The 20,716-nt window shown below is 42.0% G+C and overlaps 1 protein-coding gene across 1 annotated transcript in view; it reads left to right on the top strand.

The window, feature by feature from the left end:
• The window catches only part of EXOC6B (exocyst complex component 6B), a 258,241-nt gene that overhangs the window by 82,242 nt on the left and 155,283 nt on the right, over positions 1-20,716 (top strand). Inside the window, exon 7 of the mRNA XM_009879846.1 lies at positions 18,984-19,160. Within this exon, the coding sequence (XP_009878148.1) occupies positions 18,984-19,160 (177 nt within the window). The remainder of the gene's footprint in view (positions 1-18,983; positions 19,161-20,716) is intronic.

The raw sequence follows: 20,716 nt of genomic DNA, 5'->3' as shown, positions 1-20,716 counted from the left end.
ATGTGAATCTGTCTCTAGGGAATAGACTGGTGGGTGGGTTCCTGCAACAAAGCACAGTATTCTTGAAAATGGTAAAAATGGAAAGGTTAGAGGATTTTATTGTCTCATGCCTAAAGATAATACCAGGGAGTGAGGGAAAATCCTGTGCTATTGAATATCAGCTAGAACATTTTTAGCCATGGAAAAAATGTATCATCCAATTAGAGTGGCAGGCTTATTTCTTCTCTTCCTCCCTCTCATCCCCACCAGCTGAAGAAATGTTCACATTTTGCATTCTTCTCTGTGCCTAGAAAAGTCCTGACTTCCTAAAAATCAAGGCTGATCTTGGATTTTGTTTTTCTCTTTCCTTATTTCATTATAAAATTTCATCCTGAATTGTGGAAAAAAACCTAAGAATTCCTCATCTAAGGGTTCAGAAGCTTTTTTTCTTGTAATAAAAAATGCTGATCTACTGTCCTTCATCTATCCAGGAGACAAGTCTGTCTCTCTTTTGGGATTAATGATTTACTACTTTGTATTAGTCCTTTACCCTGATGGGAAAGTAAATCCCTGCTTCCTTTTCCATTGCTGGAGTGAATGCTCGCTATAATACATTCATAGCCACCTCCTGTCCTGCAAACTCTTTTTTTCTGTAATGCAATGCTATCCTTTTATTTTAGTAGTGCAGCCTTGCGGTTCAGTAAATCATCAAGCTGATGTCAAGAAAAATATCTGAAAGTAATTCAGGGCTCTCAGTACCGTCACTCAGGTCATTAATTTGAATAACTTTCCATTCTGGTGGAAGCATCTTAGGACCATCTAAAGAACCTGAAGGTACACAGGTCCATGGGACCTGATGAAATCTATCCACGGGTCCTGAGGGAACTGGCAGATGAAGTTTCTAAGCTGCTTTCCATTATATTTGAAAAGTCGTGGCAGTTTGAAGTTCCCACTGACTTGAAAAGGAGAAATATAACCCCCGTTTTCAAAAAGGAAAAAAAGGAAGACCTGGGGAACTACAGGCTGGTCAGTATCACCTCTGTGCCTGGGAAGATCATGGAACAGATCCTCCTGGAAACTCTGCTGAGGCACGTGGAAAATAAGGAGGTGATCGGTGACAACCAACATGGCTTCACCAAGTGCAAGTCATGTCTGACAAATTTGGTGACCTTCTGTGATGGGGTTACAGAGTTGGTCAGTAAGGGGAGAGCAACCGACGTCATCTACCTGGACTTATGCAAAGCATTTGACACTGTCCCACAAGACAGCCTGGTCCCTAAATTGGAGACACGTGGATTTGATGGATGGACCACTTGGTGGATAAGGATCTGGCTGGAGGGTCACACTCAAGGAGTTGTGGTCAACGGCTTGATGTCCAAATGGAAACCAGTGATGAATGATGTTTCTCAGGGGTCAGTATTGGGACAGATGCTGTTCAACATCTTTGTCAGCAACATGAATGTTGGGATTGAATGCACCCTCAGCCAGTTTGCCGATGACACCAAGCTGTGTGGGCTGGTTGACACAGTGGAGGGGAGGGATGCCATCCAGAGGGACCGTGACAGACTTGAGAAGTGGGCACATGCCAACCTCATGAAGTTCAACAAGGCCAAGTGCAAAGTCCTGCACCTGGGTCAGGGCAATCCCGAGCATAAATATAGGCTGGTCAGGGAATGGATTGAGAACAACCCTGAGGAGAAGGACTTGGGGGGTCTTGGTGGACGAGAAGTTCAACATGAGCTGGCAATGTGCACTTGCAGCCCAGAAGCCAACTGTATGCTGGGCTGCATCAAAAGATGGTGCGGCCAGCAGGTAAAGGGAGGTGATTCTGTGCCTCTACTCTGCTCCGGTCAGACCCCACCTGGAGTACTGTGTCCAGCTTTGGAGCCCTCAGCATAGGAAAAACATGAACCTATTGGAGTGAGTCCAGAGGAGGACCACGAAGATGATCAGAGGTCTGGAGCACCTCTCCTAGGAAGACAGGTGAAGAGAGTTGGGGTTGTTCAGCCTGGAGAAGAGAAGGCTCTGGGGAGACCTTGTAGCAGCCTTCCAGTACCTAAAGGGGGCCTACAGGAGAGCTGGAGAGGGACTATTGACAAGATAGTGATAGGATGATGTGTAATGGCTTCAAACTGGAAGAGGGTAGATTTAGGTAAGATATCAGGAAGAAATTTTTCACTATGAAGGTGGTAAGGCACTAGAACAGGTTGCCCAGAGAAGCTGTGGATGCCCCATCCCTGGAGGTGTTCAAGGCCAGGCTGGATGGGGCTTTGAGCAACCTGGTTTAGTGGTAGGTGTCCCTGCCCATGGCAGTGGGGTTGGAACTAGATGATCTTTAAAGTCCTTTCCAACCTAAACCATTCTATGATTGAGGTGGCTGTCGTGCAGGTACCTGGTGTGGGTTTGACATGGGATGACAAGTGTCTCCAGGGATGGGAAGCCTTTTGGCATGTACCAGTTGGTCACAGTCCCCCAGCACCCAAGGGAGCACGTTTTGCTTGCTGTGCTAGGAGGGTAGCATAGATGAGAAAGGAAGGTCCAGAGGCCTTGAAGCACCAAGGATGTTACAGGGTAAGAACTGGTCTCTGAACTCTGGTACATCTAACCTGTGTCGTGGTTTAGGCTGGGCTGGCCGCTAAACAAACAACAGATGCTCTCTATTAGCCTCTCTTCCTTCCTTCCCAGAAGGGAAGGAAGGAAGAAAGAAGAAGGGAGAGAGACTTATGGGTTGAAAAAAGCCTGAAAAAACTTTAATGAAATATTAACAATAAAAAGAAAAAATATTATTAATAAGAAAATAATGAAACATATACAAATATATACAAATGCACTATTGAGCTCCCAGGATGACTATCACATCACTGGCGGGCACTGGGAAAAATCCCATCAGCAGCAGATGGGAACGAGATTCAGGAACACATGGATTGGAATCAAAGGCAGACGAACAGAGAGTCCTCCTTGGATGCTGGCCATTGAAGAAAAGAGGACTAACCCCTTTGATCCCTCAGCTTTTATACTGAGCGTGAGGCAGATGGGATGGAATACCCTGTTGGCCAGTTTTGGGTCACCTGTCCTGTCTGCTCCTCCCTGCGGGTGGGACCCCTCTGCACTCTTCTGCTTCTGACCTTCCAGTGGGGCACATAACAATGTTAGCTGCCCTTGGGTGTTATAGCAATACGTGTAAGTCAGAGCCTCTCTGCATACCATGCCTTGGAATTAACTATAAATACCAGGGATTATTGCTGCTGGAAGCAGCAACTGTCTGAAAAACATACTGTTAATTTCAGAGAGTACAGTCAGTTAAAAGAGACATAACTGAAAAGTAAAATTACTGAAAAGAAAACTGGTTTTAGTCTACCTCAAGCCAGGACAGCTGCTCATTTCCAGTGTGGATCCTGTAAATAAGACATTTGGGTTTTGAGTCCTGAAACATCATGACATGCTTGAAGTTTTCTACAGGATTACATGGGTTACTCTTTCCTTCATCTTTCTCCAGTCTCCAAAGGACTAAATGGACCATCTCATTACCATTCCTTGCTCTTTCTTTCCTGGAGGCAAGATGAGAACCCGAGCCTGGTTTCCAAGGTGAACTTGGAAAGTTCATTTTTCATATATAACATGCTTTCTTAAATAAATGTATGCGAAAGGCTACCCAAGGTGTATGTTTCAACTTAAGGAAAAAAGAATCAGCAGAGAAATCACCCCGGTCTTTCTGGGCGTAGTTCTGTAGCATGATGCTAACTTTTATAATGTGTTTTTTAAAACATTGCTGGAAAAAGGAAGAGAATCAGACTTTTTACTAGCTGCACACTAAGTTAACTTTGAGTTGAATAGAACTTCAATTAGCAGAGCAGTAACTGAAATCAGTGATTGTATCCTCTGTGACTTGGACGGAGTTGGAGTCTTTCACTTAATCATTTATAACTAATTGCAGTAGTTCTACAAAGTCAACGCAGATCTTTGGAGTGTGCTTATACTAAGCAAGAAATTGGTAGCATATTTTTGCTGTTTTTCAGCGTCTCGCATTGCAACTGTGCTCAGACATACTTTTTTTTCATTAGTGTCAGACTTGTAAGCCTACTTTGGGAGCTGAAAATCACGCTGTGTTAGCTCTTAAGCTTGGCCGTTGCTAGTGATGCATTGTAGAAGGACGGCCAAATTTTATTTTACTTACTGTTCTTCTGTGACTGCAGAGAGTCTGTGATTTAGCTCACAAAGTAATTTAAATATGTAGGGTAGGAGGTATGTATAAACTCTGTAGTGCAAGACTGGCAAAGCTGTTGAGGTTTTCAGCGTACTTCTGAAGCTAACAGAGAATGAGACTTGAATGCAGTTGTGGATCTGGCCCTTAAATGACCTGCAAGGCTTTAGGATGAAATTCTGTTTAATATTTCATCAGTGATTTCTATTGAAGTATCTCCAAAGTGTTTTAAGAACAACACTATTAAGAGTTTGGGAGATGGGGGGAAGTCTCTTTTCCACTTTAATTGGAAAGGGGAAAAAAGGCAGTTTGGAATTTATTTGAAGGATGAGGAGGTTCCAGGTCCTTGTAGATTTTCTGATTATTTGCAGCAGCAAATCTTTGGGGCTGTTCTCCTGTTGGCTCTACCAGTCACTGTGCTAGGGGACAAATAAATGTTGTTTATAGGTGAGATTCTTCCTTGCATCTACTGCTGGGAGCTCTGAGCAATGTGCTCATGTCCAACACTGCTGCAAATGGGTGGAGAATGAGGCAGAAAGGTTTCTTTTTGTTTTTTTGGGGGTTGCCTGCATTTCTGTCTCCCATCATTTTTCTTGCTCAAGTGTTCCCTGATTGCCTAAAAAAATATCCAGTTTTGTGGTTCTGAGTTGAACGTGACAGGCTGCCCTGTTTCAAGGGAACAAATATCTCTGTAACAATACCAAGGAGCTAAGAAAAGTGTTTTCCTCTTTTCTTCCATTAAAAAATGAAATTTAGAAGACTAAACATGGCTTAGAAATTCAGTCGAGCTCAGATTCTTTGCTTCTCTTCGTGCGAAGCTCCAACCAATGGCTTAGTGGTTGGTTACTGCTTTTGGAAGATATGGTTGTAGCTCAGATATTAGCATATGAATGCATATGCCTATCTTGTCTTGTAAAAATACGTGTCAATCCTGGATCAGTAAAGTCAGGAAAAAAAGGCAAATCTGATGAGCTTGGAAATCAGTTGTAGGCTTAGGTGTTACAGTCACACTGAAAGCTCATGGTCCAGGGGGTGTTTTGAAAGATAAACACATACTAGCAATGCTATTTTTTTCCCTTTCCCCCCCCCCTTTTTTTTTTTTCTTTTTCCTGTTTGATCCATGCCCCAGTGATGGAATCGATGACACACTTCTGCCCCATGCAAACTGTTTTTGCTGAAGATGTTCCTATAAATATCGTGGTGGCTGCATTGTCATCCTTCCTCTACCACCCCAACTAGTCCCACGGAGTTACTCAGTCCCATGTGCAGACCAGATTGGTCCTGTGGTAAGGAACGCTTCCGAGGAACTTCTGAGGCTGTGAAGTCCCCAAAAGAGAGCAATGGCCAGGTCAGCCATGAGCTGAAGGACAGCTGAACCTGCTTCACCTGTTGCTCTACTGCACATTGTCTGGACACTTCCCTGTTGGTCAGCAAACCCAGTTGGGTTTTTGCTAGCATAAAATTTCAGTGATGCTGGAGGAAAACAATAATGGTTGGTTGTGTTGACTTCTGATGACTTTTTTTCTTAATCTGTTCCTCTTGATACAAAGTTATGTTTTGTTTCCTAACCTTATCCCTCATGGAGATACCCCCCCCTACTGCTAGCTTGGTTCAAGGTAGTACCAGTGAGTACAACTTGAGCTCTTTGGGGGGTCAAGTTCACACCTTATGAAAAGCAGGTGTAGCCCCATTAACTCCAGATGGAGGCATAACAGTTGAAGCCTTATTGAATTTTGTCCTTCAGCATCTCTTACCAACCTCGTATTGGGGCTAGATGAAAATATACTTAAAAAAAAAAAAAATCCCCCCTTTTTATCAATAGCAGGTGTAGTTAGTTGCATGCTAACTAGAGTGATGGGTCAATTAAGCTGCATGTTGCCGAGGCATGAACAATGATGCCACAGATGTGCCAGTTGCTGGGGACTAAGGGAAGACCTCCCAGCAAAACTGAGAGGCGCTTTTTTCTTTTAAAAGGTATATAAATTAAAATTGGAAAGGGCTGGAGGGAAGGTGTGAGATTTTTCTTGTGTTTTTTTTTTTTTGAGTTACATTTTTTTTATCCTTAATAGATTTATAATATGCAGGTCCCTTTATTTGTTTCTATAAAATTAACTAGTAAATTTAAAATGGAAAAAAGCTAGTAATAGGAACCAGGCCATCTTTGCCAATGCTGAAATGTTGCTATATTTATGAAAGGTAGTCAAGGGCATTTTTCCTTCTGCCAGGTTTTATGCCGGAGTGCCACATGTTGGAGGGTTATAAAACTTTTACTAACGAGAAGTTGGAGCAATGCTAACTTTCTAATTGCCTTTTTTTTTGGGTACAAACTGCTGTTTACTTTGGTCTTTTAAAAATGTGATTGTAATTTTGAAGTCTGCAAGTTTCAAATGTAGGCAAGCAGGACCTGGAAGTGTGGGAAGGATGCCTTACCTGGTGGCCAGAAGAAGGGCTGGTGAGCTGGTAGGTAGCAGTGCTGGCTCTTGCTCTGCTAGTTCTGACACCCTGGAAAAACTCGTCAGCCTTTGAGTCCTGTAGATCCAGGCTCAGTCAATGCGATTTTTGTCACTGATTTTTTTTTTTTTTTAAAGATTCTTTTTTGAGCAGGGATTTCTTTACCATGTGCATAAAATACCGACAGTGCGTTCCTGTTGGAAGACCCACTGTTGTTTTTAGATGAAACCTCTACCCAAATGCTGAGTTATTACCAACAGTGCATGTTACATTAGATATCCTTTGCCTTATTTTTTTTCTTGTAAACAGGTTGCTAGGGAAGCATGATTAAATTAAATGGATTAGTTCACTGTAATGGTCGAAGAGGGATTAAAGCGTAGAAGAGCTTCGTGGAAGCTTATGAGAGTTGCTTGGTGCTTGAGAGATTAAAGCTTGTTTGTGCAGAGCTGGTAGTTTCCTATTCCAGATATTTTAAATGTGTGCTTCCCTCCCTCTCTTCTTTTTTTCTTATTGTCATTTTTTTGCTATTACTTCCATGCTGTTGCAAGTGTGGCAATGGTGAAATGGTTTGAAATTTCAGTCTTTAAATCTAAACCATCGTAAAGTGCTTTATGAGGATAAGAAATGATGCCCTGGAAACTGGGCGTTTTCTTTTTCTTCTCGAATATTCTTAAAAAATGTATTTGAGGGGGGAAAAGCAGAATTAGGGCTTTCAAAAAATGCCTCCAGGTTGGGCTCCTCTTTTGTGTACCACATGTTGCTTTGAAGGAAGTGTGTGACCAAAGACTGCCGCTGATTTATAAACCCCAATGATGACTTCAGTGAATTCAGCTGAAATTCTACAGAAAATCCTTTTCCAACACTGTGTCTGCAGGCAAGTTGGGCTAATGTCATACATCACATCTTCTTTGGCAGGTACTTTGGCCAAAAATTTCAGTCCAGAATAGTGGATTATTCTAATCCTTATTAAGGTACCCTAATGAACACAACCTGTTTGGAAAGTACCTAACACTTGTGGATGCCATTAATGTCAATTTAGGGTATTAACACCCCAGTTCCCCTTAAGGATTCTTGCATAGGGAATCCAGAGGGAGGAGTAAGCCCGCAGCTTTGAAGATGTCTAGATCCAAAACCCCACTCCTGGCGTAAGAAAAGGGGTATGACTGCACTATAATGATTGCACACAAAGTGAGATTACAGGTTTCCAAGCTAACAATGTGGGGTTTTTTATGTCAAATATCTGTATCAAGATTCAAATGATCACTTCTAGGCAGCTGCAGTACTACCATGGTTCCTCTTTTTCTCCGTGTTGTACTGGTAGTGAGTAATTGCAATGTAAAGGCACAGTGTGCAATATTAAAACATTTGTTCTATGAAATGTGCATTTAATTTGTGTAAATGCTTTATGCGAGATCATGCTTTCTGAATTTATAAGCAGAGTTTATGAAATAATACATAATGGGAACAAAAGATACATGTTTGATTCTAGTGAGTGGCAGTGCTGAGCTTTTCCATCTCTTGCTTTTTAGTTGGGTTGTGGGGGAAGAGCATGTTTTGATCGAGAGGAACAGGCTTCAAATAACCAAAAAACCATTGTGCTCTAAGGGATGTTATTGAGGCCCATCAGTCTGGGAGAGCTGATGGCTCTGGGGATTGGAATGGCTGCCTATATTGTCTCCTATGAAAGAGTAGAAAGCCGGCTGTAAGAGCCTCCTGTCTTCCAGCTGCAACTGGCTTCTTGTTTAAGATGGAAGCACCAATGGTATTGAGGTCAAAGACTCATTTGCATGATTTTTCGGAAAGATTGGGCCAAATGTTATGTATGTTGTTAGCAAACTGGTACGGTCATGCTGCAACACAGGTGCTGTTGTCCTGGCCAGTGACTTGCAAAATTATATCGAACTGTAAAATAGATGGGATTCACCCTGGTGTCGGATACTCATATTTCTGTCAGCACTGAAGAAAACCGTACCTATAGGAAGTAAGATCCTGGCTCCATTAGGGGAATGATAGAGTTTTCTTTGAGTTTAATGAGGCCAGGATTGTCACTGTGTGGGTTGAGCTCAGGTAGGTGTTGATTGAGTTGAGCCTGGGATCCTCTTGAGTGGTTGAACAGTAGGTAGGTTGTGGGGGAGAGGGCTGGCAGATAAAGAAAAAGAAAATAAGAGGATATATAGCACTTTCAGGTCTTTCTTTGGCTGAAAAGTTCTTTGCAGTTTCCCCCTTAGCCTTTAGAGGGCAGATCATGTCTAGTAAATAGCAGATTTAAGGACTTGCCTGATTTTTTCTGGTTGTGAATTCTGAAAGTTTGGAGATTCTGAATATAGTTTTTTTTTTTTAATGTGTAATTTTAATTCAGCAATAACTTCTGGTGCTTTAAAGAATGAATGTTATGTCAGTTTACAGAAGCAAGATGAGCTCAAGTTTTGATTTATCTATGGGTATTTACAGTCTTTCTAGTTTCAATGCTAGCAATGTGATACAGGCAAAATATTGCTTACCAATGTGGGGAGAAAAATCTTGGGAACATACTGTGGTAGAGAAGAATTATGTAATATGTTGACTAAATTCATTTTTATGTTTAAAAAGACCACAAAAAATCATTTGAGTTTGGAGAGTGGGTTTTAGAGAGCAATACTGTGTGATGAATGTGTAATTCCATTCTTCTCTCTTGTAATCTCTTCTCTAAATCCCCAAGCCTCGTGCCCAGCAGTCTTATCCTTGGTGAACAACTGCTTAGAAAAAAACTGCTTATCAACAGAATATTCCACAGTGTCAGAGGAATCTGTGTGAAATGAAGGAAGCCAAATTAAATTTAAGCTTTTCTGTAAAGTCATTTTCAGTGAAACTTTTCATATAAGGATTAAATACCCCTTATAGTCAGCATGCTTGGAGAAGCAGTGGCTATTTTATTCTCTGATTAATTAAAACCAGAAATAACAAAGTAATGTTCTGCTTTCTTCTGCTACTACCCTACAGCTCATGGAGAAGATGGGTATTCTGAAAAATCCATTTAGTTCTTAACAAGAAAAGCTAGTCTTTGTGGCTCAGCCATTTTGGCATCTGCTTTGTGGGTTTCTCATCAAAAAAACCATAGGGGTTATTCCTAAACAGAATGAAAAAAAATCTTTGTTCCAAGAAGGATCTGTCTGGTTTTTTTTTTTTGTTTTTTTTTTTAAATCTTCGGAAGGTGGAGGTACTGCTGCTGTGTTCCCCAAGAGATATGAACTAGATAGTAGGAGCTTCTTTAGCTTTTTCGCTTCAGTCTTTAGCTGCTGTGATCTCTGCCCTGTCTTGCTGCGTATCTTTTTGGTACATTGGTACATAGCTCTGAAGTTACCCTTACAACACTGCCTGCTCTGAAGCGGAGGGCAGTTTGAGTGAACACCTTTAGCCTGTCATTGGAAAGACATTTCTCTATCATACAAAACAGGATAGTACGGCTCTCAAGACAGCTTCTAGTCCAGCAGGTTTTTCCTAGACATGATTGACGTTATGGAGCCCATCTCTAGCAAGCAATCATCAAATACGTTCTTAGGTCTCTACTGATGGACTTTTGGGCTGTCCGTTGTGGTCCTTTACTGTCTTTAATGCTCCTGGCCCATCTAACCCAGATCTCATCTTGGTGTCATCCATTGCGTTGTCAGGGCATGGAGTTCAGTGCCGATAAGAGTCTGTGAGTGCCTTTGGGTGCATCTCAGAACAGATGAGTCATTGGTGCTGATGTCTTGGATGACACTACTTTGAGCCATTGCCAACAGCGTATTGGTACAGATTCTGTCTCATGGAAGAAGGTTGCAAGAGAAGATCCATGCCCTTGCTTGAACTGGTGGAAGGCTGCCCACAGCTTCAATGCAGTTGAGGACCAGCTGTGTAACCTGTTATCTCAGATTATCGCAAGTACTGTTGAGGATAGTTTCTGACTGCAGATCTGGATGATGAGTTAGCTCCTTAGGGTATCTGCTGTGCAGATCTTCCCAGATCTGATTTAAAAGACTTACAAGCTGCCTTGCAGAAAAGCTAAAAAAGAGGGTTTTTTCTAGGACTAACCATTCAAGGCTTTATTCTTGTATTTAGATGAGTCTCTGTTTTCTCCAGGATAATAGGGGGCCATCTAAGATAGGTGCTTTGAATGTTGCCAGTTTCTCAGAATCTTGAAAAAACCCAAACCAGACTGATAAATGGAAACAAAAGCAGAATCTTGAAAGGAAACTTATCTCCAAAATGCTTGACAAGGCCCTGAGAGAGGGTGTGTGAAACAGCCGTTTGGGAACTCCCACAGAGAATGGAATAGAAGGGTTTAATCTGAGGCCAGGCTACCAGGGTTAACGCTCTTTTCACCGTATAACTTTTTGAGGGTCAGTGTGATCAAGGTAAATAAGTGTGGAGCAGAGACCCAAGCACCGATGAGCTATAATCCTTGTTTGGTATCCTGTCTGAGTGAGCAACCATTCCTCTGTTGCAATTCTTAACATCTAAAATGGGGATATTAGCCAGTGTGTTCCTTAGGATACCGATAGCTTTAAATGGCCTGCACCCCCTGGACAGTGAGAAGGAACAATGAGAGTAAAACCATTGAGAAATGTTGGAAACGGCTTATGCAAACCTTTTCATTTGCGTTACTGTGGTTTATGAGAGTGCGTGAGCGCCCTGTAGCGTCAGACCTCAGGCTGTGGTATCTCCAAGCTGAAGCAGCAGTTGTAAGCATGCTTTAATTGTTTTTCCAGAATTACCCACGGATCAAACCCTGAAAAGCTTCACAGTCCAACACGCCTTCAACCTTTTGTGAGATCTAATCCACGACTTCTTTTTACTCTAAATTGCCGTAGGTGAGATAGTTGCAACTTCCTTGGGCAAGGTTGGAGGTGTAGGACAACAACTGGAGGGTTGCCCAAGTTGATTTAAAGAGAGGTGAGGGTTGGCGTGCCATCACTTGCTGTTGGAGCTGCCTGCAGGCTTCACTTATTGAGATGGGAATATTCCCATGTTGGGGGTGATGGCACTGGGGGCTGGAGACCTCTTTCAGTCTTTCAGATGGAGGAGGACATTACCTTGGTGCTACGTTGGCTGCTTGCTGCAAGCTACAGTGCTTTGCAGTGCTTATCTTTAATGGAAGCACCAAGCCCAAGCAAGCATGTGTCAAGGCCTGAGACTGTCCCTTTACTTCTCCCGTCCCTTCTCCATCTGCATCCCCTTTTCTTCTGATGTTGGTCTCTGGGAAAGCAAGCCTTTTGTCTGGATTTTTCCTATAGTTTCAGTGAAAAAAAAAAAACCCAACAAAAACCTATTACCTCTGTCATGCCCTGATTGTCAGAGAGCGTGTTGAAACAAACCCTCGCTTAGAAAATAATTACTAGTCCCCAGTGCCTGAGAGTGTACTTAAAGCTGAGGCTTGGTCCTGCACGGTTGTTTGCACCTGAGTCATTCTGGGACAGGGAGGGTGAGGGTTGGACCCTCTCACCTATGACCAGTTTTGGTTGCGATTACCTTGCTGCTCCCTCTCTTACTTGACGGGGTTTGGTTTGGTTGCAATTAGCCTAACGAGAGGTTAAACCAAAGTGTGGGAGTTTCCACTTGCGCTTTGAGTCATAATTAAGTCTCGTCAGGGAGAGATGTGCCTCTTCAATGTTATATGAAAAGGCAGCATTAAAAAAAAAACCAACATCAGAGCGTGGTTTATAGTATTGCATATAGCAGGGGATTTCGTATGAAGGCACTCAGCATTTAAAAAGGAATTTTAAATTGTCAGTAAAAGTTAATCAAAGAATATGCATCCAGTTGCTTAACAGTGAGCCCTAAACTATTTATCTCAGCCCGGCTCATGAAGTGCTTGGAACTGATTAAACAAAGACCCGAGTTGTGGAGTTGTCAGGGCCATGGTCTTTAATGTGTTTGAAATACTTTGTAGAACAGCCGTCCTCCTACTGCTTTTAGTCCACTTATCTAATTTTCAGCTTCTCCGCTCGGTGTAAATGTGATAAATAAACTTTGTAATCATATAACTGAGCTACTTTTGATGCCTGACTGCAGATATCTCGTTCTTGAGGCTAGATCACACAGAAGTGTAAATCAACATTTTGCTCAATAAAGGACGACTTAAAAAATGGCTTTTGGTCTTTTATTGTACAGCTGACCTGGAGGACTCAGTTGCCTAACTTGTTTTATCAATGCTAATGTGATAAACTTCTTTTTACAGGTCCTAGGAAAGGATAGTCTTGATCATTCCTTTCTCCAAGTACTGTACTGCAGGATCTTCCCCAAAGAACAGTTGAGGTTTAATAGATTTTATATAAAATGCTGAATTAACCAAGTTACTCTTTACAGTGAACTCTGAGGATATAAATAATGCTGACCTTGTCTTTGAGGGTAAAGAAAAGGAGCAGGAGTGTGGGGGTGAGGATAAATCACTGGGTGAAGGCAAAAGCAAAGGGAGAATTGCGTGTTCCCCATTGCACACTTGATGCCAAAAACTTATATTTGAGCAAAAGTGATATTTGGGAATATCGATATTGTGAACTGGATTTTAGCCCTGGGTGGGCTGAGGTTGGAAGAGTCATTTTTAGGGAAAGGGGAGTAGGAGGTTGAAGCAAAGTCTGTGCAGGGTGTTGGGGAGAGCAAACTTGTTGAATGCTGTATTTCTAAGCTTATTTTTTTTAATGACCAAGTGTCGAGGAAGAAAAAATATATCGCGTTCTTGGTCCTCGTTTCCTGTGCTGAGGGTGTACTCTGTCAGACAAACCTCCGACAAATTGTTTTCTCTGATAACCAGTTAACACTGAGAAAGCAGATAGGCAAAAACTCTTATCATCTTGACAAGCAACGGGCTTTTCGTTAAAACTCAAACCAGAAGCTGTGTCAGTGTGTTGAGTTTACACCTTGCAATAATAATCCGTGCTTTTATCTGATCGGAGGAGGATTTTATAACTTTCAAATGGGTCTTTGGCAGGGAGCCAGCCATACTGTCATTTTTTATTAGCTTTCTTTTTTTCTTCCCCTGTAGCCAGTCTGCCTTTTTTTTTTTTTGGTGATATTATTTAAGGAATATGTATCCCATTCCTAGGGATATTGGGAAACGATATTTTAAAGTTCTGTGTCTCAGCCCATTAGAGGGATCTATAAAACAATCACAGCAGCAAATGTGCAGTAACTAATCAAAACCACTGAAGCTAACCACAGCAGTACTTCAAGCCCTTTTAAATAATAAAACCTCTTTTTTTGCTGTGCCTTATCTACTGTCTCATCAGGAAAGAGCTAATTAGATTCTTCTAAAAAGTAAATATTGTCAGTTCATTGGTGGGTGGAGGTGATGGGAGGTAAGACACGCTCGTCGTCAACATTTGCAAACTGATGTAGAAAACAAGGTGAAGTTATAAAAACCCTATAAAAAGCTATTTGATTTTTAAAGGAGTTTGTTCCACATGTAGGTGGTATAACAACTTTTCCTTATGGTGAGTATGGCTTTTGTAGGCAGAGCCTGGAGGAGTCCGTGACCTGCTTTGCTACTCCATGCCATTCCTCATCTTAGCTATGCAGATGTGGGTTGCAGGTTTGGAGCTGTGTTTGCTTGATCACAAGCAGTCAAGTTACTTTGAAAAATTCAACTGTGAAAAATTCAACTGCTACTTGTCACTAGTGTTTTAAGGCAATACATTTAATTTCTCATGCAGAATATTGGGTCTGTGTGCTTGGTTGGTTGGGTTGGCTCAATTGAGTTGCAGTGGGTCGTGAAGGTAGAGTCGCTGCTCCAAAGCTTGCAGGATGGACTGGAAAGTATTGAGGACTTGTATTTAGGATTCTTGTAGGACAGGCTTGAGGGGAACAACCCCAAAGCCATGTCCTGCAAGGTTGAGCACTTGACGGAATGGCATACAGGTAACATAAAAAAAGTAGATAGGGGGAGAGAAAATGTGTAATAAAGATAGAAATTATTCCCCTCCCCCCGTTGTTCCTTTGATTCTCTGTTCCTCAAGGAACAACAGCAAAAGAGATCAGTTTTTCAGGTTGCATTGAGCCAACAAAACCTACCAACTTCTCAGCTGTGGAGATGAAGGTCTGTAGACTGCCTGATGGCCAACCTCAGTCCAGTTACAACAGCAAACATAGGTCACTGACCTAAAGCTGAACCTGGAGTTGGAAAGCTGCCTTTGCTTCTTATGTCAACCAGCCTGGAAATAGCATTGCTGTCAGGGGGACTGAGATTTCTGCCGTGTCAGAGTGGTATAGGGTGTTCCTGTGCTGCAAGGAGGCTGCCAGACTGCTGTGCTGATCACGTGGGTGAAGAAAGTAGCTGTGCTTGGAGGGAGTTTCAGCTACGTGAACCAAACGCTTTGTGTGTTATTGCCTAATGTAACTTTAGCTATGAACAGACATTTGGTTTCTTACCCTTATTTTTTTTTTTTTATCGTCACATTAAGCAGAGAGTCAAGAGATTGATAGTCTTGTATAATAGAGGCAATTTTACAGAATAATACAAAAATGCACTTGCTTTCATGTAAACCACACCAAAAGGTAAGGGGATTTTTTTATTTGATTTTTGTCCCTCGAGGGCTTTTTGCCTCCCCCATAGCCCCAGGTCCCTCTGTTTTCAGAGGGCACGCTGGAGTGTCGCCTGTGCTTTGATGTGGTTTCTAAAGTGTGCCTCTTCATTGGACTCCCTACAGATGCCTTTATGTGAAACAGAACATTAAAATCCAAATGCGTCTGCTCTGCAGGTCATTTTTCATTCTTTATGTGCGACGTCAAATATATTGCAGAATTGTTCTGCTGCACCCCCAGCCCAGGAAGGTGCGGGTAACAAGATGGGGGTAGGAGCAGGGAGTTCCTTGGCGGTTAAGCCCAAATTTCTCCTTAGTTGCTTCCTCTGGGCCTCTCCCCAGCTCTCTTTCTCTCTCAAGGTGAAACTGAAACCTTGGTGACTTCACCTAAGCCTGCCGAAGTTAAAGAAAATTTGATATTTCTCACTTATAGGTCACTTCAGTCCAGATTGTTTCCTGCCAAGAGTGGGGGTGGGGGAAATGCCCTCCTGTTAATGGAAAAGCAATTACTATTATTTCTGCCGTGTACATTGTGTCGTTCCAGCATAACACCTAGGTTATGGGCTCTGCTTGTGTCACGCCAACTCCTCGGGCTCCCAGCTGGCTATTGATGGGCTTGTGCCCATCACACAGCGATGGAGTGGCAACCGTGCGAGATGGGGGTTACGTGCTGTGATGTGCACCAGTGTGCTGGAAGGGAATGAACATGGAGTAAGTTACTTTGGGGGCATTTGTCAGCCTTTAAGGTAGAAATCCCTGGAAAATCTCTTCTAATTAAGGCTGCCCCCCCGGAGGTGGGACATACTTCCCCCTCCTGCCCCCCCCCCTTTTTTTTTCTTCTTTTTCTCAGTAGGTCCCTGGACTTTAATTCAGGTCAATTTTTTGTAAACTTCATTTTATATGCATTTAAAGTGTGCAAAATGCAAAATGTGGTGTTTGAATTTAGATGTTGAACTCCCTGGCCTAGAGTAACGGCTTTTTCTAGAAGGACAGACTTTCTTGAATTTGGGGTTTTATCAATACCAGTATTTATCAGGTCTTACCAGTGTTTGATTTGGGTCTTAGCAATGTTGGTATCTGGCCAACAGATGTCATGTACTACTGTGCTCCTCTTGTAAGCATAGCCAAAGCTGAAGGATGGCATTAATACCTCTAGTTTGAAAAGAGGTGGGGCAGCAAGATAATGTGTCTTGTGAGAACATGTCCACAAGGTCCTCTTTTGAGACTAATTCTGTGTTCAGTCTAAAATGCTGAATGTTACATGCTTAGGGCTTCGGCAGTGAAGTTCAGAGTTGGCGGCAGCATCCTTCAGCTTGTTGGTCCGGATTTTTCCTCTCCCATGACCACTTTTTCTGCTGTGATCTTGCTACGCCCTATTTAATGATCCGTTTCAGGCACAATGTTTTATCCAAAACTTTGCATTTTCCCATTCTTTGATTTCTTCTCTTTCTAGAGGAAAAAAAAGATTACATAAATTTGAGAGATTTTAATGAGTACACTGGGCTTGCTTTTGGTGTAATTTATAGTGGATTCAGTGTTATAACTTCATTACGCTTCAGTTGAGTAACTTATGTCATAAATGGGTGTATCTGAGAGTGGAATCGGGCCTCGAATCTCTTTGTTGTGTGGGCTTCAGAAGGACCAAGTGCTCACTCCCCTTTTTGAAGTCCTAATTCTCTTTATATGATGTTGCAATGTCTTTCTATAGAGTTGTGCCTCTGAAGTTTGAGATTTGTAATGCAAAAAATACCACTTTTCTCCCAGTTGCTTCAAGTATTGATGTTGCTAGCAAAATTTGTCTTCAGCAGTGTTCACACAGGCCTTTTCCTGTGGCTTTGTTGCAAAAATCCCTATTGTTGTGATTCATCCCTTAAGAGATCTTTTTAATATGCTTGTTTGGTAGCCCCCTTTCTCAGCTGTTACTTCTCTTGTAGGAGTACTTGTAGTAAACATCACAGATACTACTGCTTTCCAACCACTAGAGGTCAAGATTGTGCTATGGCATAGCACAGGGCTGCTCATCGTGTAAGGTTTAGCTCCAACTCCTGTTGCAACCACGTCCAGTGTCAGCTATATATACCTAATTTTACTATCAATTGCCATTTTCGGCAATTAAGACAAAGCCAATTCTATGTGCATGGTGTGAAGGGCACTTTGTCTTACACAACGGTAGAGCCCGGTGGATTTTGCTGGGGCTGGGATATCTGTGCTGTGCTTGGGTTTTAATATTCTTCAGATCTAGAAAATGTACAAGTGATTGGTCTCTGATGGAGTCTTTCTTCCCAAGGAGGGATTCAAAAGGGAGTTGAGCTGAGAGAGGCTATCAAAATAAAACTTGCTTATAAATTATTTTTGTGTGATATTACTACTTCTAAGTGCTTGAAAGGAAATAATTTTGAAGGTTTGTGCTCTAGATAGAGCTTTCTACTTTCTGCAGTTCAGGTAGCAAAAATAATTAGAGTTTTTTTTTGTAGGTTCCACTTGGTTTATTTCTCATTTTTTCCTAGCACAGTTGGTTTCAGTGACAACACTATCTACAATACGGTTTCTAGCGTTCCTTCTTCCTTCTAAAGCCAGGCTGTCATGTAAGCATGGGGCAGGGGATGGTCCTTGTCACCACCTTGTTTGTCTGCTGTTGTAGAGGAGCAATAAAGTACTCAGAGGCAGGTTTGATTTGGATTGTACTGCTAATTGCGAGAAAGAGAGTCTATATTAATAATTACGATACATAAAAAAGCTCATTCTTTTTAAAAAAGAAACCTACTGTCTAAAATCACACTTTCAGACAGACATCTGGATGATTTCCATACACCTTTCTTCTTATATATACATATAAAGAAATATGGGAGGGATCCTATAAATCTCTGTGTATGTATCCATATAAATTTCAGGTTTTCAGAGTGTTTAGTTTCTAGTTACACCAGAGCATAAGCCCATGTGTGCAGAACCACTGTATCTGTTGCCTTGGCCTTTTCCCCCTTGTTTTGGCCATGATTTGGGACTAGTGGCAAGAACAGTGTCTTTATGCCAGTTCCCCTCCTTGCCCTTCCCCTTCAGTTTGAAGCTCTTGGTCAACTCTTTTGAACAATTGGGGCTAAACCATTTTTCCTGTCAAATATTGTTCTCAGTAACAATGAGGCAACTAAGTGAGTTTTTGCAGCAGAGCACACGCGTTGACCTCTGCTGCAAACAAACTCCAAACCCCCAGGAATATGTATCCATAGCAGTACCAGGGAGCTCCACCGAGTCTGTGTGTTTTGCTCCCTGAATCATGGTGCTTCTCTCAGGGAGCGAATCTTGGTTCAATACCTTTTACAGCTCATTCTGTACATCAGCAGCGTACAATTAAGTTCTCCTGAGGTACCACAAAAATGCTTTCAGGAACCTCTGGGGTCCAGATGTGGAATGTTTTGTGCTGACATGGGTTGAAAAAAGGAACAAATCCAACGGTTAAGTACGTCCTTTAATTTAGCCTGTGACAGTCACCACATGGCCTATGGGCTAATATTTCTGCATCTGTGCTGTAAATAGATCAATATGGCAGTATGATGGGTTTGGCATTTTGATTTGTGAAGAGTCAGAATATTGTTTGTATTGTTGCATAATCCCTGGAATGGTTTTGAAATGAATCTTCTGTTTCTTTGGAATATCTGGGTTAGGAAAAACATAACATTTTGAAGTTCCATTAAGCGTGTGTTTTATTTTGTGTCATTTGTCATATTTCATGACTGATTGCATCTTTTGGCTGAAAGGAAAAAGGAAAAAAAAAAAAAGTCCGAGGATGCTATCATAAAAGGTGAAATCTGCTTTTTTTCTAGGCACAGCAGCAAAGAAACCTGGACAATATTGTATCACAGCATCCCAGAATAAGCGGGGGGAAGAAGTCCAAGAAAGAAGTCTGCGCAAGCTCAGATCTGGAGGTAAAAAACACTAGCCCCATGTCTGAGCAAGATTCGGGTATCCTGGATGTTGAAGATGAGGATGAGGATGAAGAGGTAACTGTATAACATCAAATCCAGGCAACTGGATAGTTTGGGGGCAATCAGTAGTGTCTCAAATGGTGTTTGCACCTCACTTAGTCTTTCGTGTTGCCATGCAGTGTGTCGTAAAGGTGCAGAATAGGCTGTAGAACATGGGGTGTCTTTCAGTATTGGGTTATTTTGCACTGTTGTCCCTATTCTCCTTAGCAGGCTCAGCAGTATTGTATAAGTATTGTATAAGAACTGAACAGCCCATCTTCTGGCCCCCAGCTCAAGCGTTGCGCTTCTGTGCTTATTTGGGAAGGCAGTTTGGTATCTATCCTTCATTTAAAAAAAGATAAATTGCTGCATAGCACACGAAATACTTGGCCTTGTCTGTGGGACGTGTGCCTTGGTGGCAGAGACATATTTAGTGTTGAAAATCGTTGCATCGGGACAGAATTTTTTTAAATGCAATCTTATTTCCTTGATGTTCTCCCTTCTTTTTGTCTCCCTTTCTGCTGCTGCTTCCTCAGACCGGCAGTCTGTTGTTTTTGTTAACCACAAAGCATAACCTCGCTGATAGCGTTGGTTCTTTTTTCCTCCCTGAGCTAGAGCATAGTGCATACAATACATCTTGGATTTGTGGTGCGTAAAATGCAATAGAGCTCTGTCCCTTTGTGTTTCAGGAAAGGCAGCTTGGAGATACCTAATCCAAGTTTAGGTCATGAGGTGTTGAGCTTTCGGATGTATTCTTCGTTTCTTGTGATGCGGTCTTGCATTTGACCTTCTGGCAAGTTTTATCTGCCACGTTGGCTGCTTTTTCTCTTATTGCTGAAGCCTCTCTTAGGTCAAGAGAAATGATATTTTCAGATACAACTGGTAGCTGAATTGGGTAGTATTTGTTGCCCTGAACTTGACAGTCCGTGACCAGCCGCAGAAGAAGATTGAGAACAAGTTTCTGAAGTTTAAAATAGTATGGGTCAGTCAAGTGGTTCTGTGCCCGTGTTGTGTCTTTTTACCTGCAGTATAAGTCTCTCCTCTTCATCTCTGCTGCACTTCCAAAGCAGACCAAGGAGATCACCGCTTACTTTACAGGGATCACACTGTAGGGTACAACCCAGACCCCTCACACTGCACTGAAACTATCTGGGTAGGATATTTATTCCTACCTCAAAATGGAAATACAACAGAAGTTAAACAAAAGAAAAATTAGTGGAAAGGGCATGTTTTTTTTAAATCGAACATTGTTTTGAATAGAACTATTTTGGTATTTCCCTGTTAAAAAATAAAAATCTGGTCCTTCAATAGTTCTTGTTCCATCTCACTCTAAAAATCTCACTTCTGCGGAGTGGGTTCTTCTGTGAAATGTGGCAATGCTTGTGGGGTATGCAAATTTTGAGTAATTGGAATTGAATTTCAATTATAATTGAAAGGTATAAGGAAAACATTAAGGAGGGAAGAATTAAAAGACAATAATTTGTCTAGCGCAGCCGGGAGAAATCTCTTAATTCCGTTCATCAAGCTGATTTAACTCATCTCGGGGGGTTTAAAGCCGGGCTGGCAGTAAGCGGAAGAACCTCGCGGTGGGG

The sequence above is a fragment of the Charadrius vociferus genome, unplaced genomic scaffold (genome assembly GCF_000708025.1).
Source record: "Charadrius vociferus isolate BGI_N301 unplaced genomic scaffold, ASM70802v2 scaffold502, whole genome shotgun sequence".
NCBI lineage: Eukaryota > Metazoa > Chordata > Aves > Charadriiformes > Charadriidae > Charadrius > Charadrius vociferus.
Note: the sequence above shows the minus strand (reverse complement) of the source record. Positions and strands in the feature narration are given on the sequence as shown.